The sequence below is a fragment of the Pyrus communis genome, chromosome 2 (assembly GCF_041283825.1).
Source record: "Pyrus communis isolate YQ-2024b chromosome 2, ASM4128382v1, whole genome shotgun sequence".
Lineage (NCBI taxonomy): Eukaryota > Viridiplantae > Streptophyta > Magnoliopsida > Rosales > Rosaceae > Pyrus > Pyrus communis.
In genome coordinates, this window is record NC_142566.1 from 26,067,429 (window position 1) to 26,094,640 (window position 27,212).

Here is a 27,212-nt window from a genome sequence, read left to right on the forward strand (position 1 = left end):
TACGGCCTTTACGAACTCTTCAATTACTAAGTTATAAACATGATGATTTTATTCTAACACTTGTATTTAATTGATCTAATCAAGTATTAAACTATTAATTTATTTGTTAATAGGTTTTGGGAAGCGTTATGCATTCTAACTGTAGTACACGTGAATGGTTGTCAATTCTACAAAGTAAGATATGGGAATTACCAAATGAAGAGGAGAAAATCATGTCGGTTTTGAAGTTAAGTTTTGATAATTTGAAGTCGTCATTCTTGAAACAATGTTTTGCATATTGTTCAATGTTTAGAAAAGATTTTAAAATTGAACGAGATAACTTGGTCCAGCTTTGGATGGCTCAAGGATATCTCCATTCCTCTCCCAACATGAGCATGGAGGATATAGGCAATGAATATTTTAATATTATATTGCAAAACTCCTTATTTCAAGATGCCATAGAAGGTGAGTACGGTGTTATTACCGAATGCAAGATGCACGATCTTGTGCATGATCTTGCAGAGGAAGTATTTAAATCTGAAAGCTTGATGGGTGACTCCGACCAGATGGATGATGCACTTGAGATTCAGCATGTTGGGCGAATTTCTTCCACGACACTTGAAAGAATTCCACAAGGGAGTGTTAGGAGATTGCGATCGTTGTTTGTTGATTGGGAGGTCCCTGGTAACATCCTCCAAAGGTTTAGAGCTTTATGGATGTTGAATTTATCCGAGGAGGCTACAATAGAGGATTTGCCCAGCTCAATTGGAAAGTTGAAACACTTGAGGTATCTCAACATTTCTAATACGAGAATAAAAGAACTCCCAAAATCTATTGGCAAACTCTATAATCTTCAGACGTTAAGAATGTCAGGGACATGGACTCTTAGAAATTTTCCTAGGGAAATAGAAAATTTGATCAACTTGAGACATGTTTATTTCGATAAGTACATTGAAGTTCCATTTGGGATGACAAGATTGACTCATCTGCAAACGCTATCTTCTTTTATTTTGGATGGAGCGAGGCGTCATAGACTTGATGAGCTAGGTGGGTTAAATGAATTGAAAGGAGAACTAGTTATTGGAGCATTGAAATATGTGAGAGACAAGGAAGAAGCAATGAAATCAAATTTAGTGGGAAAAGCAAACCTACAAAAATTGGAATTAGACTGGGGGATGCACCATTTGGCGAATCTTGACGAGGATATTCTTGAAGGACTCCAACCGCACTCCAACTTAAAAAGCTTGACGATTGAGAACTTCATGGGTACTAAATTTGCATCATGGATGATGAGTGATTCGTTGCTCATTAATTTAACGGAGATTAAGTTAATCGGTTGGAGAGAATGTGAAGCGGTCCCACCACTCGGACAGTTGCCGAATCTTGGAAGGATTTCCATTGAGCAATGCCCCAAACTAGAATCCTTTCCAATTGCACAATTCCAATCTCTTGAGGAGTTGAAATTACGTGGTTGCCCAAAGCTAAGATGCACTTCAATTCACAGTCTGCCCTCGCTCTGCAAATTGGTTATTGAAAGATGTACGTCTCTTGAGGAGTCGGAAAATCTACAGTCCACGACCAGCACTACTCTCCAGCTGCAGCAGCAGCAGGAAGAGGATTTGTCTTTAAACGGTTGCACATCCCTCCGTGAATTGACAATTGAGGGATGCAATGGATTCACAAGTATACTGAGTGGCCTCCATTCCTGTACTAGTCTTCGCACACTGGATATCATTGGTTGTCCAAATTTGAGGACCTTGTCGGGTCCTGGGCTACCGACCCCCGCCTCTCTTGAGAAAATGTCTATACGGAGATGTCCTAATCTTGAGGCTATTCCCAGTTTAGACAACCTCACGTCCCTCACTGAGCTTGGTATTAGCAGTTGTGATGGATTAACAAGTATACCGAGTGGGCTTGCATCCTGCACAGCTCTTACCAGATTGGATGTCAATGGTTGCCACAATTTGATATCTTTGGCGGATCACAATTTGTCCAGCTTGCAATCTCTTTCCTATTTACGTATTATTAATTGTGGGAAATTACAATATTTGCCCAAGGGGCTGCACTCTCTATTTCGTTTGAAAAGCTTGTCGATCGGTTACTTCTGCAAGGAGCTCGATTCTTTCCCGGATTTTCAGGTCCCATCGCAACTGGAAGAATTAGAATTGTACGGGTGGCCTAAGCTCAAGTCTCTGCCTCAGCCAATTCAACACTCTACTTCTCTTACATCTTTGTCCATTTCTTATTTCGGAGGTGTGGAGGCTCTTCCGGAGTGGTTGGGCGACCTTACATCTCTTACAAATTTGAAAATTTCCTCTTGTAAGAATCTGTTGTATCTGCCTACGGTCGAAGCTATGCAACGCCTAACCAAATTACATGAGCTAGAGATTTATGTCTGTCCCCGTCTCAGAGAAAGATGCGCCAAGGACGGCCCAGAATGGCCAAAGATTGCTCATATCAGAGGTAATTTTTATTTTTGGAGCCCTTATTTTGATTTCCAATCAATTATCCATGTATATTTTGTCCAATATTGTTCACTTACTCTCGTTTTCTGCAATAAACGGATATTAGTCCGGTGAAGAATCGGAATCATTGTCACTTGATGATTCAAAGGGCTCTTGCCAGAGTGATTACGCAACCTTTCGTGTGTGGACGATCTATCTATTCACAGCTGTGGGAATCTCAAGTATCTACGGCAGTGGGGAAGCCGGTACAATTTTTTCTGTTCCGTTCTAAATTAAAAGAAAAAGCAACATTTCTCACATTTCCGACAGTCAAGAGTAGGTTTCTTTCCCGAAACAGTAATTCACGATTTGTTCTGTTTTCTTGTCTTAGTTCCATTTGATTGTTATGGTGCAGATACGCTTTTTTACGGGGTTGTGTTTCATCTCACTGTGTGCAGGTTCACCCAACTAACACGGTTTTATTAGACCAATTTTGTGGAAGGTAATCTGTTTAGTTAATATGTAACTTCTTTCTTCCATCTTTCATCCTCGAAAATAATCATGTCAAGTTATCTAGAATACGTTAATCACAGATAAATTGGATTTGTATTTCAGCTCACTTAACAAGGGAATCCAGTAAGAGAATTGCGTTAAGAGAGGAGAGCAAACGCAGCACAACTAAAACTTGGACGTGAAAATAGCAGATTTCGGTCTGTCCATGGTTTTTTCCAGTGATAATGGGACTCGGGTGCTGACATCGGTCATGGGCACAGCTGGTTATCTTGATCCAGAGTATGTTCAAATTTCCTTGTTCTGTTACACTTTTTTATCATGTTATAATGGTTGAATAAAGAAATTTGATGTTTATAGTTTTACTGGACAACCTGCAACCATAGAAAGTGATGATCTTGTCCACATAGTGGAGTGGGTTAATCCTGAATTCCTGCAAAGGGATTTTACGACTATTTTATTTTGAAGGATTTTAGGAGATTTCAGTGTGGATTCGGTCTGGAAAGCCTTAAAACAGCAATGGCATGGACAACTTCCACGGTTCCACCGCCCAACATAGAGCCACCATTGGTTTTGTGCTGTGTAAACCAACACAATGTTTGGAAACAGAGGTATCTAAAGCATTGAGAAAGAACTCCAGGCTCAAATGAAGAAACTCGTGTTTCTATTTCACCATTCCAGAGTTCACATAGAGTGATTTCCGTATGTCCAGATTCCACAAATGCGGGTTCCATGACAGCACCATGCTAGGTAGCTAGTTACGCTTTACCTTTGCTGGTTCCTACAAACTATCTCATTCATCCCATGTTCAAAACTTGGTGGTTTAAAAATGGGTGTGGGATCTGTTGTGCAATGAATCAGTGTTGGCTAAACACTAGTATGTATCCATATTGTCCTCGACTTAATCACCTTGGTACAATACTTTGGGTTGTGTCCCTGACTTGTATGACACCACATAACCATAACAGGAACAATGTTTGAAATGCTTTGACTAGAAAATACGTTGGCTTGACCAATTTGCTCTCTTAGTATGAACATTGCATGATCCATTGATTGTCGCAGACTAAGCATCTCCATGTAATAAGGATCATGTATGTACTGTGCAAGTTGTGCAACATGAAATTGCAAATCCACACTGTTATATACGTTTTTCTGTTTTTTTTGATAGGGACATTATCACACGTTTTAAATGGCAGGTAGTTCATAGGCTGCAATGAGACAAAGAGAGATGAAGATCTGAACTGGTTTCCTCTGTCTTACTGCTCTCTGCAAATTTCGTTCATGGAGAGCGCCAAATAGGTTAGTATTTTCTTTAACAAAAGCGAATGGTATTGCATCCTTCAGATTTATATTTTCTATCTGCTTATAAGTTCTTTTTTATAATGTTATGAATACAAATGTATGAACAATGAGTGGTTTATGATTAGTATTTTTTGGTCTGCAGGTACTATAACTATCAACAGTTGAATAAAGAAATTTGACGTTTATAGTTTAACTGGACAACCTGCAATCGTAGAAAGTGATAATCTTGTCCACATAGTGGAGCGGGTAAATCCTGAGTTCCAGCATAGGGATTTTACAACTATTTTGTATCGAAGGATTTTAGGAGATTTCAGTGTGAATTCAGTTTGGAAAGCCTTATAAACAGCAATGGCATGCACAACTTCCACCTCCCAACATAGAGCCACCATGGGTTTTGTGCTGTGTCAACTAACACAGTATTTGGAAATGGAGGTGTCTAGGCATCGAGAAAGAACTCCAGGCTCAAATGAAGAAACTTGTGTTACGATTTCACCATACCAGAGTTCACCTAGAGTGATTTCCATATGTTCAGATTCCACAAATGCAGGTTCCATGACAGCACCATGCTAGGTAGCTAGTTAGGCTTTACCGTTGCTGGTTCCTACAAACTATCTCATTCATCCCATGTTCAAAATTTGGTGGTTTAAAAATGGGTGTGGATCTGTTGTGCAGTGAATCAGTGTAGGATAAATACTAGTAGATATCCATATTCTCTTCGACTTAATCACTTTGTTCCAATACTTTTGGCTGTGTGCCTGACTTGTATGACACCACATACCCTAACAGGAACAATGTTTGAAATGCTTTGACTGGAAAATACGTTGGCCTGACCAAATTGCTCTCTTAGTATGAACATTTCATGATCCATTGATTGTCATAGACTAGGCATCTCCATGTAATAAGAATCATGTATGTATTGTGCAAGTTGTGCAGCATGAAATTACAAATCCACACTGTCATATACGTTTTTTCTGTTTTTCTGATCAGGACATTGTCGCACGTTTTAAATACAGGGTAGTTCATAGCCTGCAATGAGACAGAGAGATGAAGATCTCAACTGGTTTTGTCATCCTACTGCTCTGGCAAGTTTCGTTCATGGAGAGCGCCAAATAGGTTAGCATTTTCCTTGGTATTGCATCCTTCAGATTTATATTTTCTACCTGCTTATAAGTTCTTTTTTTAGCTCGGATTCAAGCAAGTGCAATTTATTCCAATACTTGGATCATAACTATCAGCAGTGGCCCTCCTTCTAGTTATAGTGCTCATATTCGTATGGAAGCTTAGAAGAAAAGGAAAACCAGGTACCATTTTATACGCTTGATACTTGTTCAGTTAGAACCAACGCTGCTACTATGGTTTAGTGGTATTCCTATGATCCTATCCACTTTGTCAGAACTCATATCTTTTTGTCTGCTTAAGCTGCAGATGGAGAAAAACATAACTACACACCTGTAGCATCAAAGAAGTCCCAGTTCACTTAGAATACACCGAAAAATTTCAAGCTAAAATCGGGAAAGGAGGATTTGGGATTGTATGCCATGGCTACTTGAAAGATGGCACTCAAGTTGCGGTTAAAATACTTTCTCCATCGTCATTGCAAGGAGTTAGGGAGTTCCAAACAGAGGTTTGACAGTTATAATTTAATTCCTTGGAATGCAAGTTAAATGCCTTGTCTTGTTGGTTAGAGATTGATGAGTTCCTTATCGCTGCAGGTTGAGCTCCTGATGAGAATCCATCTAGAAACTTGGCCTCATTTATTGGATACTGTGATGATACCGACAACTTAGCACTTATATACGAGTACTTGCCTAACGGAAACCTAAGAGAATATCTCTCAGGTATGTAGTTCTATGTTTTATAAGCTTTGTCCTCCATCAGAGGGTTTCAAAATATTGAAGTGTCACGTTAATGGTTGCAGATGCAGATAGAAGCTCACATGTAACTTGGGATATGAGACATTGGATCGCATTAGATATTGCGTTAGGTTGGTGCTGCGTGTTAGTTCGTACGCTAATATATTTGTGCAAGTTCATGTGCCTAATTCAACTTATGTACGTTGTAAAATTTTGCTCACAGGGCTACATTACTTGCATAAAGGATGCAATTCACGTATTCTGCATAGAGATGTAAAGATTGCCAACATTCTCTTAAGCGAAAACTTGGATGCAAAAATAGTAGATTTCGATCTGTCCATGGTTTTCCCTAGTGACAATGAGACTCATGTTGTGGCATCGGTCATGGGCACAGTGGGGTATCTTGATCCCGAGTATATTCAGATTTCGTGTTCTTAGAATTTTGATCATTACACTCCCTGACTGGTTTGAAAAGATGTCAATCGGTGCGTTTTGGGAGGAGGTCGATTCTTTTCCTGATTTTCAACCTTCGAGTTCCATCACAACTCGAAAGATTAGACTTGTGGGGGTCGCCTAAGCTCGAGTCTCTGCCCATGCAAATTCAGCACTTGGGTACTTCTCTAACAACTTTGAAGATACACGATTTTAGTGGACTGGAGGCTTTACCAGATTGGTTGGGGAACCGTACATCTCTTGCCTCCCTTCATATTGAACCTTGTATCACTTGTTCGACGTACTCTGCGTAGTCTTTATTTTTTGCAGTTTCTCTTTTAACTGTAAATGCTATTGAACTTTAGTTGGATGTCCATACTTTTGATATTTGAAAGAAAAATGTGCCTTGGGACGAAATGTTATGTTCAAATATATGTTAACGATTGACTCCACCTTCATTCGTAAATAAAATCCCTGCGCAGAATGATTTTAGACGGACCCATCAGCATCATATTCCCCCTTTCGGTCCAGTTCTATATTATTGTTGTTGTACACTTTTCTTCTACATGCAGTCCTACCAGAAATAAAAACTTTCGATCAAGAGATTATTGTTTTCCTTAGGTGAATATTATGACGTCGCTGGCCAGGCCGGCCTTAGAGATTTATGAACCCTGTGAGGTCGAAACCTGCAGCTGATTAGGCCGGCCCTAACCATTGGTCATTTACACACGTCCTCGCTACCGGAGTTGAAATTGCCGAGTACACGACTGAATTCACCCCATTTACAGTTAATAAAGGAAGCTTTGAGCAGGATCCCTATCCGGCAGGGTGAATAGCATTGCAGCCGTGTTGTCTTGGCCAGGTGGACACAACATAAATGACAATCCGACGACCATTTCCTTGTACTTGAACGAATCCCTCTGTCAGCTTCAAATTCAATTTCAGTGGCAAAAGATGAAGTAGAGTCAGTGTGGTTTCTGTGTATCTCTTTCTTTGCTGCTGTTTTACAGAAACCTTTTTATCTGCACTCACCAGTCTTCCATTTTATTATCAAAGAACCTGAAGAAACTCCCATCTTCATCTGGTTTTTAACTGAAGAATTCTGTTGTACCAGACTGAATGAAGTACCATATGAAATAAGTCGTACTTCTTGGGTTTCTTGTGCCAGAAGAAATGTTGTTGCACCATCTTTATTCTCGACATCATTGTAAGGTACTTCTCTTCCGGGATTGAGAGCAGAATGTTTCTCAAATTGGGGATGTCCCTCTCTTGTATGAAAACTACAAATGCCTCCCAATTAAATACTTCAAAGAAAGGAGGCATGTAACTGTCCGATATGATGACTGGCACGCACTTGTAGAATATGGCCTCAACTATTCGAGGTGTGTGGACCTCGTAACCCCTGGCACATATGCAATACTTGCTGCTCTTCATGTATTCCCTATACATTCTTTTGCCTTCAATATCATGCGGCATTGGGCCAAAGATTTTCATGTCGGGTTCTTTGTTTGCCCAGTAGTGTAGCAGGATTGGTCGGAGATAGCCATGCAAACCCCCAGCAAAGAAGGCCAGGATAGATCTTTCTGAAGCAGGTTTTCCTCCAAGATCCTGAAGAGGATTCTCCACGGAATGTATATATGTCACAGGTAGACTGGTGTCCTTGCCAATTTCGAATTCTCTATCGACATGAGCGTTGCAAAGAGACCTGATGCAATTCTGCATGCACTGTTTTGTGAGCTTGGGGGCCTGAAATTCCAATTACAAGGATGTGTTAGATTAAGGCATCGATTGAAGATAGTCTATAATCCATAGGACCTCATCTCATCAGCATAGACAGACAAGACCAGAAAGATTAGCGACTTTGACAGTATGAAATAGAAACTAGATTGATGCATGAGAATCATACCCAGTCATGACAAGCAACAAGAAAATGATCTGCCCCTTTTGTTCTGTTCCAGAAAGGATATTTTCTAGAAATTAACCCAACGTAGCTCTTCAAAACTTCTTCTAGGACCGTCTTACTCTTACCATGGATAGAGTGTCTAGGAATAGTCAACCTTAGCATATGCGAATCGAAGGGTAAATAGAATAAATGAGCTTTCTTGGGGTCCCTCACAACAAATTTTTTATTTCCTTCAATTAGTTTCATAAACCATCCTTCTGAGGCATAGATTCCTCTCATCAAAGGCTGATGGAATACCGGCTTTTCACCTTCCCTGTAGACGTAAACTTTGAGCATGTGCTCCATCAAGTCATAACTCCTGCAGTCGAGTACAAATAAAATCTCAAGATTGTCACGGGTTTCCAAAAAGAAGCCTACATTTCAAATTGTTTACTCTCGAAGGATTCCATATCTGTATAGACTATAGAGACGATAAGCTTCAACGTGAAGCAGATATTTGAAAAGCACCATATTTATATACAGACACAATTGAAGCAGTTTACAAGCAATCATAAAGAGAAAACAATATAAGCATTTACTAGATGCATATACGGAGTGGACAGACAAATTGGGCTTACCTAATAAATTTGGAGAGATTTCGGAAAACAGAAGCACTAAGTCCTGCATTGTCCCTTATGATGGGAGCATTCTCAATCTCCAGTTTTGCAGATTGTAGTTCACGATCACGTGCTGAGTACCTCCGCAGTTGCTAATGCCAATAAAAGTACAAGTGAGGATCTGGAAATCTAACTCATTTCTCGTTTCCCAAATTGGAACCTCAAAATTAAATTCATACCATTGAACGAGAAGAAACAGAACTTTGAAGCAATAATGAGTTCATCTGTGATATTGATGTTGGTCGTCGGTTCCACTTCCTTAGTACAGATATATCAGTCATTGTAGAATTATCATCCAAGGTGACTGAAACAGGTTGCCGTAGCTCAATCTTCTGGTGATCAATTTGGGTTTCTATATTTTGTTCGACATTGCCGTTTGAATCTACATTCAAGTTTTCCGGACTCTTTGTAGAGATTTCCTGTGATGCAACTGGCACAAGACCAACTTCATTTTTAACTTCATTAACCTTTAAACCAAAGCTGATTCCAGGCTCGTTGTCTTCCCTGTAACTGTCAGCTGATTCATCAGCTGTCTGTAAGTAACCATTTTTAAAATCTCGAGTCTTTCCCCGGAAAAAAACTCCATCTTCATTTCCACCCGTTCCCACGGGATAACTCTTTCCAAGTGTTACATTATTCTCTAACATGGACTCCCCGGTAGAACTGCTGTCATTACCAAGTGCTAATCCATACACCCAGGTCTGTTGATTCGTATCATTCCCATGCCCAGATTCTTCCACCGAATCGGAAACTTCAGTGTCATTAACCACCAGGCCCTCTACACCACCAACACTAAACTTGCCAGACTTTGACATGTTTGAGCTACCAACATTGGCAAACATTGTGGCTGTTGAAATCGAACCAATATCAGCAGGGAAAAAGAAAAAAGTTGTGTCATAGGAAAGCTCAAAACACTGGGATACAACTACAACGGCAACCGCCCCGCCGATTATTAACAGCAGTCTCCGGATTCCAATGTTCCAAAATCTCTGGGTTCGAGCAGCAGCAGTATCCATATCATACAAAATGCACAACAGCTGAAACAAAAGATTATACATTTACCACAAAAACTATGATATCCATATACTTAATACATGCCATCAAGAAATTACACAAATATTGCCAAATCCAAAACAGGAAAAGATTTAGGATTTTTGCAACGAGGCTTGACGCAACGGAAAGGTGACTCAAAAGTCGCGGGTTCAAGTCGAGAAAATAGCACTTTTACAAAGCAAAGATAAGGGCGCAATAGACGTTCCCCACTCTCGCAAAGCGGGAGCTTGTTTAGCTTGGGTTCGTCCTTTTAGTAGCAGCCTACCCACTATATTAAATTAAAAAAAAAAAAAAAAAAAAAAAAAAAAAACCCATAAATTTAAGGACTTTGCAAAACCAAATGAGGATTAGACTCACTGTTTTGAACACACTTCAAAAGCTGGAAGAAAGATTATACACTTACCACAAAAACCCAGAAATCTTTATGCATTCCATCAAGAAATTACATAACTTTTCCAAATTCAGATTTCAGAACAGGAAACATTTAAAAACCGCCCATAAATTTAAAGACTTTACAAGATCAAATGAGGAATTAGAATCACTGGTTGTATTGAGTACCTTGAATGAATGGGGGAGCTCCGACTTCAGAAGAGATCTCTGTAGCCTTTCAGCTTCTGCTACTGCTTGGCCAAATTATTATAATCTCAGAATACTACACGCTGGAAGCGGAAACGGCAGGGTACAGCTAAAAAACCCTTTCTGTTTCGTAGTATTTACTATGAAGCCACTCTTTCGTCATCCTTCAGTTTTACGCACTGAAAAAACGTCTACATTGGCAAGAGGAAACACATTTTTTGTATCAATATGTTTAAAGTAGTTTAATCGTAATCGTTCTAATAAAAAAAAGAAAATGTGATAGATAAGATAGAGAGAATCCTTTTCAGAAATTAAAACACACAGTGCTACAGATATTAATTTAAACACTTTACAAGATCAAATAGAAAGGATCAATCATTGTTTTTGAGTACTGTAGCTAAGGGGATGTTTGGTATTCTTTTAATTTATAGTTTTCAAAAGTTATAAACATAGTTAAGTTAGTTGGTAATAGTAATCATTAGTTTCAAAAACGGAAAATGGAATCTACGAAGGAACCAAACATGCCCTTAAATGAGGGGTTTGACGGGGACTCCGAAAGTAACCTTGCTGTTGCATATTACTACGGTGAAAGCCACGTTTTCGTCAAACGGCATGTCGTTCAATTAGCTGTCGCGCTCGAAGGGACATGGCCGTTGGCAGTTAGCGCCAAGTTAAACCTTAAGCCACCCCCCCCCCCCTTCTCTCTCTCTCTCTCTCTCAGTTCTTCCCTGCAAAACTCTCACTTTGAAAGCCCCCTACTGTCAGCTGCTGCGACGTCGTTAACTGATATGCATCCAGAACCCAGCAAAAGGACTCCTATCTGCTAAAAGTTTGAAGCTTTCGGCTTCAAGTTGAGGACCCCAGCAAGAAATGGCGCTAAATTTGCCCACTTCCTGTCCCATTTTCGCGCCACTATTGAACCCGAGCCCTACCCACAACCCGGCCCAGCACCGCCCGCCAACGGAGGTCCGATTCGCGCGGTGGAACAACGCCAACGCCGAGAAATTCAACCAGCGCCGGAGGGCCCAGCAAGAAATCGAGGACGATATTCGCCGGGAGCGCCGATTCGAGTCTGCCACCAGAATTGCCACTCTTTCCGACTCTGCCACTGACACCATCGCCGCCGCCAACGCCACCACGAGTAGTGAAACATTTAAATCCATCGGCACGCCGTCGTATCCCTCGAGCCCTTCAATCCCAGGCAAGAAATCCAAGTACTCCAAAAACCCTAACCCTAACGATTCGCACCCGGCATTTCGCCGAATCATAAGACCCACGAAGGTCTCGAAAATTTTGAGGGAGAAAAAGCCGGCAGTCGACAGAAAAGCCGACATTTCCATCGGCGACGACGGCCTTTCTTACGTCATCGACGGAGCCCCTTTTGAATTCAAGTACAGCTACACCGAGACTCCTAAACTCAAGCCCATTAAGCTCCGGGAACCGCCGTTCGTGCCATTTGGGCCCACCACGATGGACCGGCCATGGACGGGTCGGGCCCCCTTGCCAGCAAGCAAGAAGAAACTGAAGGAATTCGACTCTTTCCAGCTGCCTCCGCCGCACAAGAAGGGGGTCAAGCCGGTGCAATCTCCGGGTCCATATTTGGCCGGGTCGGGTCCTAAGTATGTGAAGTCCAGAGAAGAGATTTTGGGGGAGCCGCTGACAGTTGAGGAAGTTAAGGAATTAGTTAAAGGGTGCATCAAAACCAAGAGGCAGTTGAATATGGGTATATCTATAGATAATCTTCTTCCTTTGTTTTTTATAGCCTTCATTTGGGTTTTGATTCATTTGATTGCTTCTTAATGAGATTTGTGAAATTGGAGAGCGTTCGATTTGGGTTTTCGTTGATGAAAGTTTTTGACTTTAGAGCTTCGAAATGCAGGAAAGAGTAAGAAAGGTTATGAGTTTCTGGTTACTGATTCAGTTCATTTGGAATTTGTAGGTAGAGATGGTTTGACCCACAACATGTTGGATAACATACATGCTCACTGGAAGCGCCGGAGAGTGTGCAAGATTAAATGCAAAGGTGTTTGTACAGTCGATATGGAGAACGTGTGCGAGCAATTAGAGGTTCGTTTCTCCTTGCTGATTTCTGAATGGATATGTTTGGGGATGTGTTTTGCTTCCAGTTTAGTTGAATATGCTCGTCCTTGTGTTTTACTTCCAGTTTTTCTTTTAAGTTAATTATTCTTGGATCATATATTATTTGACAGGAAAGAACTGGAGGGAAGATCATTTACAGGAAAGGTGGAGTGATATACCTTTTCCGAGGCAGAAACTACAACTATAAAACTCGTCCTAAGTTTCCTCTCATGCTTTGGAGACCTATCACTCCTGTATATCCTAGACTGGTTCAGCGGGCTCCCGAGGGTCTAACAGTAGAAGAGGCATCTGAGATGCGTAAGAAGGGACGGAATCTGATACCAATATGCAAGCTTGGTAACGTGGTTATGCCTTGAATTTAATCTGTTGAATGGCAATAAGAATGTTTAAGGTTTGGCCTCAAGTAAACTGATAATGTGTTGTTTGATTTTAACAGGGAAAAATGGTGTGTACTCTGAATTGGTAAAAAATGTCAGAGAGGCCTTCGAAGAGTGTGAGCTAGTTCGAATAAATTGTCAGGGGATGAATGGGAGTGACTACCGAAAAATAGGTGCTAAACTTAAGGTATGCTAAATTTATAGTTTCTTTGTTTAACAAAACATTTCTCAAGTCATGATGATTTTCATAACAAAGCATGTTGAGCAATATTCTTTGCCATGTGAATGCAGGATCTTGTCCCTTGTGTGTTAATGTCATTTGAACTTGAGCACATTCTTTTGTGGAGAGGACGGGAATGGAAGTCTTCTCTTCCAAATCTAGGGAGTGATCTCAAGGAAGTCAACGAATCTTATGTTGATGATTCAACTTCAATTGCATCAACATCATGTACTTCTGAAGTTGTGGGGGCAGAGGGAAGTGAGGATCTCTCGCCATCACTATATGTTGAGCCACATGCCACAGTTGATGGGGCTTCTACCGTTGGAGGAACCTCTGAAAACAAACCCATTTCAGATGTTGAAGGCTATATAAACAATGAATCAGAAGCTAAAATGAATGCCAGTAACAGCTCAACATTGCAAGACAATATCCACTGTGCTGATGATAAGTCAAAAACTACACCGCTTACATCTGAAATTGATCCCATGTTGGCTAAAGCAGGCTGTGCTGATGAAGCATCACCAACTGCAGTAATGGGGTCTGGGACCATGGCAGTGCCTGTTGGAAGCGCCGAAACCAGGTTGGATTCCATAACAGTAGGTCCTGGAAGTGACGAGAATCCTCAAGAAGCTTCAGTAGGCTCACAAATTCATAGTGAGCCAGCGAAATTGAGTGCACCTTGTACAGAAAATGTGCTGTTACTCTTGAATGAAGCTGTTGGTAGTGGGAGTGCACTTATTTTAGATGAGTCATCCCTGGATGCCGATATTATTTATCAACAGTCAGTTGCCTTAGCGCAGTCTGCTCCCCCTGGCCCGGTGTTTAAGCATCAACGACGCAAGAAAGTAGCAGTTTTAAAGAGAGTAAAGGTTGTGAAACAATATGCTGGGGATTCAGAAGTGAAAGAGATAACAGTTTCTGTGAAGAGAGGAAGTGAGAAGATTCAGAAGAAGGGGAGTAAAGTTAAAATGACAAGAGATTTTGGTGAAAATATACTAGATAATGTTGTACCACAGGGAAGTTTGAGAGTTGATGAACTTGCTAAGCTATTAGCATGAGTCCCTGAGATGTATTTATGAATGTTAACACAGCTTTTGGTGATAAAATATGACACATTATCTCACATGACTTCCTCTCCATCTTATTTCACTTCCCATTTCAGTTTTCAATTTCTGTTATTTTAGTCTTGAAAACACAAAACCCCACATGTATTGGACTGCAGAGGTGAGAATCGGGAAGTTGGGGACAATATCGGTGTTGATTGGTAACGGGCCATTCGACTAACTCATAAAATTTATCATGGTATTAGAGCATCTTGTGGTACCACGAATCACCCGAATTAAAGGTTATGCATACTTCACCCATCCCATATGGCATTTCCATATTTCGACACTTTGATTTGATATCAAGGGTGGAGATTTATAAATGTGCTTTTAATGTTTCAGTCACAGCTCTTAATATCAAATCAACACATGGTGTCCAGAAGAACGAGACTCTTCCACGTTTTAGTTATGACTTAGGGACTTATCCAACACCTAGATGATATCAATTCTTTAAAACTATGAAAATTGTTGAAACTAATCCCTAATTATCTATAGAACTGGGTTTCAGAAAACAGACTATGGAAAAGAAATCAGAACAATGTTTTATGTACTAGCTAGAGAGAGATTGATTCTAAACTTGTGCTCCAGACTTCCCATCTGGTTGGCTTGGCTTCCCATTGGGTCCAATTTGCCCCCCATCTCCTACTATTCTTTTCCAAAACCAATGTTTCTGAAACAGAAGATATATTTCTTCTATGGGGACTTGCTTTGTCTCTGGCAAGAGGAAGAAGATGAAGGTACTCATGATGATTATCAAACAAGCAAACAGCAGAAAAATCCCATATTGAAGATGGCAAAGCTCTGCGAGGAAGCCCTGCGCTATCAAAGCCGTGAAGAGGAGATTGACACAGACAACGACACTATGTCCAGCCGAACTCATCTCTAAAGGAAACAGCTAACTAGGAACTAACCACCCCAAAGGACGCCAAGACCTTCCATAAGCCAAAACAAATATGCATATGACGATAACAAGGAAGGTTCCTATCCCTTTTGGGAGGATTTCTCCTTGTCCAAACTTCAGGGCTAGGGTTACGGTCACAGCAACCTGCGTAAATTCAGACATTCTAGTGAGTAATTTATTTGAAGTCCGGAGAAAAATTTCCGTACCATTGGGATGTCAATGTGGCGGCATCCCAAGCTAATCAAATACTGGCGTGTATTATAACTTTCCCATGCGACAGTACTTGATTGATTTGGAATACTGCCGCAGTGGCATCCCAGTTATAGGCATTCAGGTAATTAAAGTAAGAGGATTTACCAAGCAGCATATCATTTCAGTTCCAGCTTCTAAGAAGAAAGCTCTTCTACGAAACTTATCATTATAACCCATTGCAATGAATGTAGCAACAAGAAGTGCTCCACTTATGAAGACAGATGAGTACAGAGCTGCCCCCGATCCATATCCCAAGCTCTGAAATATGACAGGTGCATAGACGAGGATCGAGTTCATGCCAGTGAGCTGTTGGAATGCAGGGATTCCCAAGGCCCCTATCACCAATTGGGGGCGATTTTTTCGCGCAAGTAGATCCCTAAACGGGTTCTTTATGGCTCGAGCTACATTGCTAGCATCAACCAGGTTGGCAAACTCCGCGTCAACTTTTTTGGTACCTCTCACTTTCTCAAGTATAGTTCTTGCCTCTTCTAACCTGCCTTGCTCTACAAGGCTATTTGGGGTCTCAGGAAGAAAAAGACCCCCAACAAACATAAGAACTGCTGGGACTGTAGATAATCTAAGAGGCAATCGCCAACCCCACAGATGGATTTTATCGGTTCCATAATTTATCCAGTTAGCAATCAGGATGCCTAAGCACGCTGTCAGCTGGAAAAGTTGGTTAACTGCTACTCGAATTTTCACAGGAGCCATTTCCCAGAGATACAAGGGAACTGCCTGGATTACAGAACAAGAAAGTTGTTAGTAAATTAGAAATTAGAGGTCGACGAATAGCATAGCATTAAGCTTACATGATTTCCAAATCCAAAGCCAACACCAAGTAATATTCGTCCGATGATCAACATTGCAATGTTTTTTGCAGCAGCATTCAGGACTGCTCCTAAAAACAAGCTGACTGCTCCAACAAGAATACTTGCCTTTCTTCCTTTGTTTCGGGTAACATAAGAAGCTCCGAATGTAGAAATGAGGCCCGCAAAGTACAAACAGGATGTGAAGAGTGTCAAAATTTGGTTATCATATTTACAGTAGTCTGTCTCATTGAGGTGCAATTGCTTCCTTCTGTATATTTTGGGGAAGAATTCCTTCAAGAAATCATCCATGGAAGTCACTCCACCTGAAATTTACCAGAGAGTAACTTGTTATGGTAACTCTTAATTTGTAAAGACTTCTGTCTATTTTTATCAAAAGGGAATCATGGAAAGGATAAGCTCCAATGTTAGGTGAGGAGCACATCACTGATGGTTTGTTGCAACTAAGGTATATCATTGAAAGATTTTTGCGGCAATTTGGAAATTTAGTAAAGGAAAATGATTGCATTGTTTTGTTGCAACAATCCATTTTTTCTAGCCTTTGAATTGAATAAATAAACAGAGAATCAAGGGATGGAAACATGAGAAGCTCAAAGAGAAAACGAGAGCGTGAAAATCACAATCATGTGACAAATAATACAAGAGTGAAAAAAATGTCTATCTATTACTTTGAAATATACCATAAAAGCCTTATATCATCATTTGATAATTTTTTTTTTCTTGAACAAACATAAAAAAGTCTTCATCTTTCTCTTCATATGTCCATGAACACTCAAAATTTCATATTTCAGACACCTCCCCTAATCTCTCAAATTAGTTCTATAAAAACATTAGTACTGAAGCTAAGCATCAGTCAAACAAATCCGGTTCACAGGATATGATGATGCTAGGAAATACAGATATATGGCAGATCAGAAGATAATGATTTTTACAGTCCCGTCACTCAATTCTCCTCTAATTTATTCAATCCAAATGCTAGAAAAACAACGAGGAGTGCATATGAAAGAAAATGAGAGTGAAAATTACTACCTAATAAATAAAAAATCTAATCTATTTAAAATTTTGAATAGACCAGGAAGAAAACTGACCTGAAACACCATGATCATAGCCAAGGAGGAAGCCTCCAAGAGCTGCAACAATGTAGGCAAAGACGAAATACCCAGTAATTCTGTACTCATACTGATGAGCCCTTTCAGATACTACTCCACCTCCAAATCCTCCTGCCATTCTCTCTCTCTCTCTCTCTCTCTCTCTCTCTCTCTCTCTCTCTCTCTCTCTAATATGTCAGTTATGGCAGTAGAACTATTGGCTTGCTTGAATGCTGGGGAACAAGGACAATATATACATAGAGAGGAGCAGAAGTGTCTCTGTGTGTGTGTGTTTGTGTCTATATACGAGTAAACTGTCGATTTACCCCCTAAACTTTCACCTAATTTTCGATTTCCTCCTTGAACTTTTCTATTGGAAAATTAAGGAATCAAACTAATTTTTTTAGCCGATTTGCTCCTACCGTTAGTTTTTCATATATTTCATCCGTATTTCTGTTAAGTGAGACCATGTGCACAACATGTGATGGTAGTTAAGTCATTTAACTCTTAAAAATGATTAAAAAACTGAAAATAAAAAAAAATAAAAAATAAAAACAAAATTTTCCCTCTATTTTTTCCCACTAATTTTTATCCTCAATTTTATTTTTTCCTCTCACTTGTATGCATGAGAAATGTCATATGGTGTTATTGTCTTCATAAGTAGCTAAGTTAATCTTTTTCTTGAAGCATGTACTACTATTGTTATTTTCTCTAACAAATTAATAATTTGACAAACGCTCATAGTGTTATTGTCTCCAAAACAGTGCATTAATATAAGAAACATGTTCATAATACTCATAAAAAAATGCTCAAGATAATTACATACTTTTCATAATGCCATAATAATCCCAATACAATTCCACAAATGAGAGGGTTAAATAAAATTGAGGATAGGAATTAGCGGGAAAAAATAGAGGGAAAATTTTGTTTTTTTAATTTATTTTTGGTTTTTTAAACATTTTTAAGAATGAAATGACTTAATTACCTTCACATGTTGTGCATATGGTCTCACTTAACAGAAATATGGACGTAATATATGCAAAACTAACGGTAGGGGGCAAATCGGCTAAAAAAAATTAGTTTGAGTTCTTAATTTTCCAATAGAAAAGTTCCGGGGGGGGGAATCGAAAGTTAAGTGAAAGTTCAAGGGGTAAATCGACAGTTTACTCGTCTATATATATATATATATATATGAAATATTAGTATCCGGTCCCTAATTTTTGTTCATTGATTAAGACCTTATTAGTTTTTAGATTTTCATCAAAGTTCCTATCATTAATATATTAATGAATTACATATAAGTTACATAATTTTTATAATAAAAATTAATTTTCAATTCAAACATTTCCAAAATATAAAAAATAAAATTAGAATAAGTTTGTACCTATTAAATTTTTATAAAAAAAATTGATATGTATCCATTCTTAAATATACCAATTTGTTATATGAAAAATGTACCCTTTTTTAATATAAAGTGTACCCATTTTTTATATAAAATTCATTCAATCTTTTCTCTAATCCATTTTTAAACCTATATAGGTACATTCTATTTCGTTAATTTGATAATGTATCTATGTCAAGTTTAATAGAAGAAATTTAATAATATTATTAAGCCTAATATTATATATATATATAGTGTTTTTGAAAAATGTACCCATGTTTTGGTACAATAATTTTTTGGTTGGTTTTTTATGAACGTACCCATGTGTAAATACACACACCCACAATATATATATATATATATATATTGGAGAGTATAATTTATTATTAATATTTTTAATCCCATAAATTATGGGGTTCTATTTTAAATCTCATTAATATAAATAACTATAAATTTCATTTTTAAGGTGAAAAATATAATAACCTACATAGAACTACATTATTACATTAATGTCAGAGACTTCGATAAAAAACTAAAAACCACAAAAGGTTTTAGTCAAAGAACATTGGTAGTTAGAAATCGCATCTAAAGTGTCCCATACACACACACACACACACATACATGTAGGAAGTTAGAGAGATCAGCTAGAGTCAACCAATTGCCAACCCAACAAGATTAGATTGAGCTGTTATGCTTTTATATATTGGTACTAATTTACAAATTATTTAGTTACCTATATCTTTTATTTTTATTTACATTTCTACTACATAAAACAAAACTTGTTGAAGAATGGAAAATGACCTGCATCTGCATTGACTAGTTGTAATATAATTTAAGAAAATGATAAACAAATACTTTTTTTTAGGTTCTTACACGTCTTTTGTGACATCCCATATCACCCAGGGGAGTGATCATTATATGTATATTCTCATCCTTACCTAGCACGAGGCCTTTTGGGAGCTCACTGGCTTCGGGTTCCGTAGGAACTCCGAAGTTAAGCGAGAAAAAGGCTAGAGCAATCCCATGATGGGTGACCCACTGGGAAGTTGCTCGTGAGTTCCCAAAAACAAAATCGTGAGGGAATGGTAAACCCAAAGCGGACAATATCGTGCTACGGTGGTGGAGCGGACCCGGGAAGTGATCCGCCCCGGGCCGGGATGTGACAATTTGGTATCAGAGCCTAACCCTGATCGTGGTGTGCCGATGAAGACGTCGGGCCCCTAAGGGGGGTGGATTGTGACATCCCATATCACCCAGGGGAGTGATCCTTATATGTATATTCTCATCATTACCTAGCACGAGGCCTTTTGGGAGCTCACTGGCTTCGGGTTCCGTAGGAACTCCGAAGTTAAGCGAGAAGAAGGCTAGAGAAATCTCATGATGGGTGACCCACTGGGAAGTTGCTCGTGAGTTCCCAAAAACAAAACCGTGAGGGAATGGTAAGCCCAAAGCGGACAATATCGTGCTACGGTGGTGGAGCGGACCCGGGAAGTGATCCGCCCCGGACCAGGATGTGACATCTTTGTTTAATCATGATTGTTGATTATGTTTGATTTATTCAATTTAATGGTTAAAAATCAAGAAGAATATGTTAGAAGCTAAAAATTATATTTGAAAATCACTTCCCAAAATTTATTACTAGTATATGCCCACACACAAAGTGTGTGAATTTTTTTACTTTGGTTGTTAAAATTGAAGGAGAGAGGAAGAAAGTGAGAAGGAATGTGGGAGTGAGGAGAGAGAGAGGGGGAGATAGGTTGTTTTTATTATTATTATTATTATTATTATTATTATATATATATTTTTTAAATTAGAGATGATAAACTAACATGTATGTGAGGTTAAAAAAAATAGCAAAAATTTGTTTTTTGAAATTACGTTAGTGTTCTTAACTTTTTTGTTGTGATAAAAGACGAAGATATATTTTTACCCTATTTCAGTTGACAAAAAAGGTTTCATTAATATAGTTTTTTTTTTTTAATTAGAGATGATAAACTTACATGTGAGTGAGGTTTAAAAAAAACAGCAAAATTTTGTTTTATGAAATTATATTACTGTTTTTAACCTCTTTTTTTTTTTTTTTTTTTGTGATAGAAGAAAAAAATGTAATTTTATCCTCCTTTGATTAATAAAGAAAGTTCATTAATATAGTTTTAGATTATCATCATTTTTTTTTATAAATAGAATCTTGAATTTAAGCATTCAAGAATTCAACTCTCGTGGCTGGCTTTTTCCTCCACACCAAAAACCCAACTAGGTCATGGACTCATCATGTTTTTTTTGTCAAGTTGAGCCAAATTTTGGCTTAAATTTGGGTCGCACTTCCCCGATGACTAAATTAACTGATCATAATATTAATTCAATCTTATTTTATAAATAAAATTGTAAAATCTGATGGGAAAGTTGATAAAAATAGCAAACTGGAAGATAATATCGTATATGGAAAGGAAGATTACCAAAACTGAATGTTTCTGTGTGAAGCCGCATGACAGGGGATGGGGAGGAGTGCATTCCGGATATTATCCAGTATTTGGATGAAACTTGAAAGCAGAATAACAGCTACGTTATTCATCTTAACTGTCAACCTACAACTACGAGTCCACAACCATTCGGATAAGGGATAAGGATTAAGGAAGAAGATGAAACAATATGACCAAAGTCTGAGTGTATGACTGGCACAAGCCATTTATCCAATCTGGTAAACCGTGCAATTCTAGAAAGAAATATTACTAGTAGGACTATTATTTTCTCCATAAGAAATCACACTAAATTTTGGTTGATATAATTTTTCATGAGTCGATTGTCTCTTTGCACTTGCTTGATGAGGATGAACAAATAACATTATAATTTAACCAAAAAAAATACACTATCAAAATTAAAATTGAAAAGTAAAGCCTATATATTCTTAATATAGACCTTGATTGAATCAAAAAGGGGAAAAAAAACCCTTGATAACAAATTAAATGATCAAATATGATAATTTTTAAGACTTTATTCTCAAATTATGCAAATCATAACCGACAAACCAAAAGTTGGCAATTGTCACAAAATGATAGTGAGATGATCTGTCACTTTTATTCTGTATGCGGTTGGCAACTTCTGATTTGTACTCACAAACCATCAAACCCTACTTTTGAGTTTGATCAAAGCCCTATAAACTTTTATATGAAATATTGTTAAACGACATCGGAAAACTATCTGGTGATGTTATCAATTTATATATTATAATATGAATAAATAACAAATTTATGTTTTAGGGTAACTAATAAGTAATTTGCAGCCACTTAGTATTACAATCTAGTGGTATTCCTTTTCACTTATAAGTGAAAGATTTTAGGTTCGATTCTCGCCAAGGACGAATTTGAACCATATTATTGATAGTCCATTGTGAGGCTAAGTCCACCCCTCCCCTTAATGTAGCTAATATCGTTGGTTCAAACAAAAAAAAAAAAAAAAAAAAAGCAATTTGTATGTAATTATAACACTTGTAGATTGGTTATATCACATCCTAGGACTTCCTTAGTAGAGTTTTAATTTTACCAAAATTGAGAGTTTATGGAGCTTTGTTATTCGAGCTTAGGCCTTTAATGGGTTCATCTTTGGGCCTGGTAGCTTTTCAACTAAATCGACCAAGAAAATAAGGTAATTTGGCCTTCCTATTAGGCACACTCCATATGAAGATTAAGAAAGGGATTCGAATCCCTAATCAAATCTAAAACAGTAGCATAACTTTTGTAAGACAACACCTCCTCATTAGTCATTGGTCGCCAAACATATTCTGATTCCAACCCAACAGTTGCTTCTTTGTCAAGAAACAGCGTAAATGCCCTATTTCCTCTTTAACTCACTCTCTCTCTCTCTCTTTTTTTTTTTCCTTCCCTCGTCCAAACATTAACAACTTGTGAAGAGTCTTCACAAAACCAGCCAAGAAAATTTTCCTTTCGCCCTCATGAATCCCAAGAGAAATACGAGATTGGGAGAGAGCTCTAGGCAAGACATGGATGATCAAGACAAAGAAGAAGACACTAATTATAAAGACAAAGCGATGACAACGAAGGAAGGCGCTTTAATTCTTATACATATGAAGCATAAGGTTTTGGATTCCGATAGTGCGAGGGAACTGGAAGATATGAAATGCAAATTTCTTGGTTCAAATTATTGGAAGAAGAAATACTCACATGAAGGAACCAAGAGAAAACGTATAATCCAAGAAACTGAAGCTCCAGAAACCCTAGATGCTACTAATAATGTTGCTGTTGCACAAGGACAACAATCCTGGCCTCAAGAAGAGGAAGTTGAAGGAGAAGGTTTGTTCTATGGGAACTATGCCCCACCTGATGTGCCACGTGTTCCAAGAATACAGCACTTAATTCAAGTGTGCAGCAAGCCCTTTGAGAAACAACTCACAAGTAGTGATGTGAGGGATAACCAGTGCAGGTTCGCCATTAACAAAGAAGACGTCGAAAACCACATCTTCCTGTTGTTGAAGAAAGGTGAAGACACTAGCAAGGGCATCCATGTCACAACTTATGATGTGGACGGTAACGATTACCCGATGGTATTCAAACTTTGGGCGGGTAAAATTCATGTCCTTACTGGAGGCTGGAAAAACTTCGTTCATGATCATGGACTCGTTGAGAAGCAAGATTTTGTGACGTTGTGGGTTTTCCGGAATGCCGAGAATGGAAGCCTTTGCTTTGTGATTAGTTCAAGAAGGTTGCCGGTGTATGAGACCATCAAGAAAAGAAGATTGAGGAGTAATTGAGATTGTGGACCTCATAAAAAGGGTTGATGATATTAGATTTATGGTTTTTCTCAATATTTCTGATTTCTGGCATAATATGTCCATTTAGGATTATCAGATTTTGGGCATAATGTTCAGTATTTAATAGCAGTTCATTGATTTTTTTTTTTTTTTTTTTTTTTTTTTCCAATTTTGTTGCCACAACGATGTTGGTGGAGTGTACGAAATTTACATAAATTGCTTTTTATTTTATTAGTTTATTCACAAATATATATACCATAAAATTAGTTGGAATTGAATCCCATGTGTCGCGACTAATTAGTAAGCGAGTCCATCACATATGCTATATATATCTTAAATCTCATTTATAATAGTAAAAACTAGTGAAATACAGAACATTGAAAATATTTATTAGACGCTATATATCTTTCCTTAAATTTAAGCATCTCAAACTAATAAAGCTAAATGACAAAGGGTTGACATGCGATAGATTATTGTATGGTATCAAAAATATACTACTAGAAGTGACTTGCTTTAAACGTTTCTGTAAGTCGATCTGCTCGTTCTTCAATCAATAGGCTAGTCTCATTTCAATACGTCAAGGATAAACAAATCTGAGCTTTGTTTCATTGTACTTAAATTATATTTAGAAAATCTTTAGTTTGCACTAGTATCTCACCGAAATTGAAGTGTTTAAATCAATTGTAAATACTTAATTATATATAATTTTGAAAGTCTTGTTTATCATTTATACAAACATGCGATCAGAGTTGTATTTGCTTGCCCTACCTTATCAATTTGAACAAGCATTTAAATTTTTATTTTATCGTACCATGTCATGCGAAATTACAAATCGTTCTTTGTATAAAACACTTGGATGTGTGGTCTTTTTAGGCATACATTACGTGTTTTCAAGAATAATTGAATAACAGAAATTGAACTATGAAATAGGAAGTGAAATAACTCAGATGAAAAGAAAGTCATGTGAGATAACATGTTAAATTTTATCACCAAAAAATTGTGTATGGCATCTTGAATTCAACTCTAATGCTGGCTTTTTACTCCATACCACCAAAAAATCGAAAGCAGTAAAGACCAACAATATCTAAACATAAGTGCATATGTGTAATGTGTGGTTTTTTGTCACATTTTATTTTGTTAAACCTGTACAAATCAAAAGCTCCAAAAAAATATAATGTAATATAATTTTTGACATCACCGAATAGTCATTCCTAGAACCCAAAACTTTCTGTTCCCTTAACAAAGCGCAAAGTACCATAATAAGCCCTTGCACTTCAAGTTCTAATCTTGCCAATAAGGTGTCCAGCATGGATTTTGTAATAGATACAATCTTTCCACAACTATACTAGCCTTAATCCTTCGAATGAGCCCCTAGCAACAACTGTTTCGGTCTTCCACTAATCATTTACACGAAAATTAAGAATCATTAAATAGACAAAGGGTAATGTCTAATGTAGCAACCAAAATTACCAAGAAAGATTAACACTTACATTAACGATGATAAAACAGTCTGTCAGTTCTGTAAGTGCCTACATCCCAATCATATATGGTCAACAAGCAGCTAGGAGAAAGAATTAACTAAATAAAAAGGGCGACCCCAAGCCAACAAGGCTTGTCGCTTTGCGAGCGTCAGGATAAACATCTATCGTACGCAGTCATACACTTGCTTTGCAAAAAAACTGTTTCCACGACTTGAACCCGAAACCATTCAGTCACAAAGAAGCAACATTTCAAAGCACCAAGGCTCACCCTCTAGGAGAAAACCAACTATTCAATTTCCTTAGGGTTTTCCATTTCGTTTCAAGACTCAGGGTTTAAAATTTAAGTCACTTGTATTCACCTTTATGCAGATAGCATCGGGGCCCATGAGAAGTTCCTTCAATTCAACAGGTTCCACCTGCATGTGATTGTAGAGATTTACATAGCTGACTAAGCTCACTCTATTCTCACAACATTAGTAGTTCAAAAGTTCATGAAACATTCTTGATTCCAAATTTTGAGATAGGCCCCTAATCTTGATTCCCAAACTTGATGATCTCACACTGCCTTGCATTCAACAATTCTATTGCCTGAAATAATAATAAATAAATAAAATTGTTAAAAAGAATACAAAATAGAGATCACATAGGAGAAAAGGATAATTTCATGGCAAAACAAAACCACTACACTTACCACCTATTAGTAAATTTCTCTAATAGAAGTAGGGTCCACCAACGCATGTGAGTCATGTTGGCCGGCCTGACCTTCAACAACAACTGAACCGATGTAACCTGTGATCAATGTTTTCTACACACTAACTACATCATTTTTAAGGTAGTGCACGAATACTTTTGCTTTTTTGTTGCAACTTAATTTATTTAAGGAGTTGATTTAATTTGCAATGTTGTCTTGAAGAATCACACACATATATATAGTTACTCTAGTATTACATGCATAAAGCTTGTTTATCCCAAAAGCGTCCCTAAGAAAACACCTTTGTTCGGTGTTTTTATTCTTGGTGTTTGAAGCTAGATAGTCTATTTCTTTTCCATTGTTCCATCCATGATAGCTCTGCCACCGGATGTGCCAGAACATTTAGATCGAGATGGCGACATGCATCAACTACTTAATGAGATAAGGGATACAGTAATTGATGAGCCATCAGACCAAGAATTAATCTTATACTTCTTGAATAGGTGGATAAACGGTCAACCTCAGCCTTCTCAGTTAGTTGACCAGATAGATGTCGATGAATTTCGTAGCCCAACCCCGAACAACTTTGCAATAATGATTTGTGCTTAATTCTTGTTTTCCAAGATTTTCTCTATTCTATATATATTTTCCTTTATTATTATTTTTTTTTTATGAATTGTATATATTTTTATTCTGTATAAATCTCCATTTTTTGGTTAAATGTGATAGATGATCTACAACAACTATATTTGTATACGGCAATAGAGAGGGGGCCCGGCGGTCATGATCTTTCGGATCGACGAGTCTACATTGGACAGGATCCCTTGGATAGAAACATAATTCTTGGATGGTGGATCTCTAAGATATCTAAAGAAAACATATTAGGAATAAGCACGGATGATCCTGAACTTCAAATTTCAATTGGATACAAGAAGTCTTATGCATACCATATAGGCAATAAGCGAAAGGATGTTGTAGGAACACACTGAATTGTTGGGACAATGTTATTTATATTCAATGTGTTCCTACGACAGCCTTTCGCTTATTGCCTATATGGTATACATAAGACTTCTTGTATCCAATTGAAATTTGAAGTTCAGGATCATCCGTGCTTATTCCTAGTACATTTTCTTTAGATATCTTAGACATCCACCATTCAAGAATTATGTTTCTATCCAAGGGATCCTGTCCAATGTAGACTCGTCGATCCGGAAGATCATGACCGCCGGGCTCCCTCTCTATTGCCGTATACAAATATAGTTGTTGTAGATCATCTATCACATTTAACCAAAAAATGGAGATTTATACAGAATAAAAA

The 27,212-nt window shown here is 38.0% G+C and overlaps 4 protein-coding genes across 12 annotated transcripts in view; 2 read left to right on the forward strand and 2 right to left on the reverse strand.

Annotated features, from left to right (window-relative positions):
• LOC137746979 (putative disease resistance protein RGA1) overlaps positions 1-6,564 on the forward strand; it is a 31,551-nt gene extending 24,987 nt beyond the window's left edge. The window contains exons 2-14 of one of the 8 annotated variants that reach the window (XM_088689715.1): positions 114-2,442; positions 2,551-2,759; positions 2,882-2,925; positions 3,039-3,215; positions 3,402-3,683; positions 4,130-4,232; positions 4,378-4,805; positions 5,254-5,348; positions 5,419-5,536; positions 5,655-5,859; positions 5,948-6,073; positions 6,154-6,219; positions 6,312-6,564. In XM_088689715.1, the coding sequence (XP_088545841.1) occupies positions 114-2,442; positions 2,551-2,558 (2,337 nt within the window). In that variant the 3' untranslated portion in view covers positions 2,559-2,759; positions 2,882-2,925; positions 3,039-3,215; ... (7 more) ...; positions 6,154-6,219; positions 6,312-6,564. Of the gene's footprint in view, positions 1-113; positions 2,443-2,550; positions 2,760-2,838; positions 2,926-3,038; positions 3,216-3,401; positions 3,684-4,101; positions 4,233-4,377; positions 4,957-5,253; positions 5,349-5,418; positions 5,537-5,654; positions 5,860-5,947; positions 6,074-6,153; positions 6,220-6,311 lie in introns of those variants that run through there. The other 7 variants (XM_088689724.1, XM_088689717.1, XM_088689713.1 and 4 more) reach the window with 7 other exon arrangements.
• Positions 6,565-6,947: 383 nt separating this feature from the next.
• On the reverse strand, positions 6,948-10,966 carry LOC137747419 (putative glycosyltransferase At3g07620). Of its 2 annotated transcripts, none has more exons than XM_088689751.1 (5): positions 10,691-10,966; positions 9,259-10,400; positions 9,041-9,171; positions 8,427-8,781; positions 6,948-8,266 (listed from the first exon to the last, which is right to left on the reverse strand). In XM_088689751.1, exons 2-5 carry the CDS (start codon positions 10,135-10,137, stop codon positions 7,598-7,600), a joined length of 2,034 nt encoding a protein of 677 aa, XP_088545877.1. In that variant the 5' UTR covers positions 10,138-10,400; positions 10,691-10,966; the 3' UTR covers positions 6,948-7,597. The 2 variants fall into 2 exon arrangements, with proteins under 2 accessions (XP_088545877.1, XP_068343624.2); XM_068487523.2 differs by having other exon boundaries at positions 9,259-10,116; positions 10,691-10,793.
• Positions 10,967-11,356: 390 nt separating this feature from the next.
• On the forward strand, positions 11,357-14,528 carry LOC137748330 (CRS2-associated factor 1, chloroplastic). The gene is made up of 5 exons (XM_068488472.2): positions 11,357-12,431; positions 12,648-12,775; positions 12,919-13,144; positions 13,245-13,372; positions 13,477-14,528. Exons 1-5 carry the CDS (start codon positions 11,579-11,581, stop codon positions 14,461-14,463), a joined length of 2,322 nt encoding a protein of 773 aa, XP_068344573.2. The 5' UTR covers positions 11,357-11,578; the 3' UTR covers positions 14,464-14,528.
• Positions 14,529-14,798: 270 nt separating this feature from the next.
• Positions 14,799-17,854, reverse strand: LOC137746589 (sugar transport protein 14-like). The gene is made up of 4 exons (XM_088689764.1): positions 17,577-17,854; positions 16,471-16,793; positions 15,767-16,396; positions 14,799-15,553 (listed from the first exon to the last, which is right to left on the reverse strand). The coding sequence occupies exons 1-4, from the start codon at positions 17,713-17,715 to the stop codon at positions 15,404-15,406; spliced, it is 1,242 nt and encodes a 413-aa protein (XP_088545890.1). The 5' UTR covers positions 17,716-17,854; the 3' UTR covers positions 14,799-15,403.
• Positions 17,855-27,212: the final 9,358 nt, after the last annotated feature.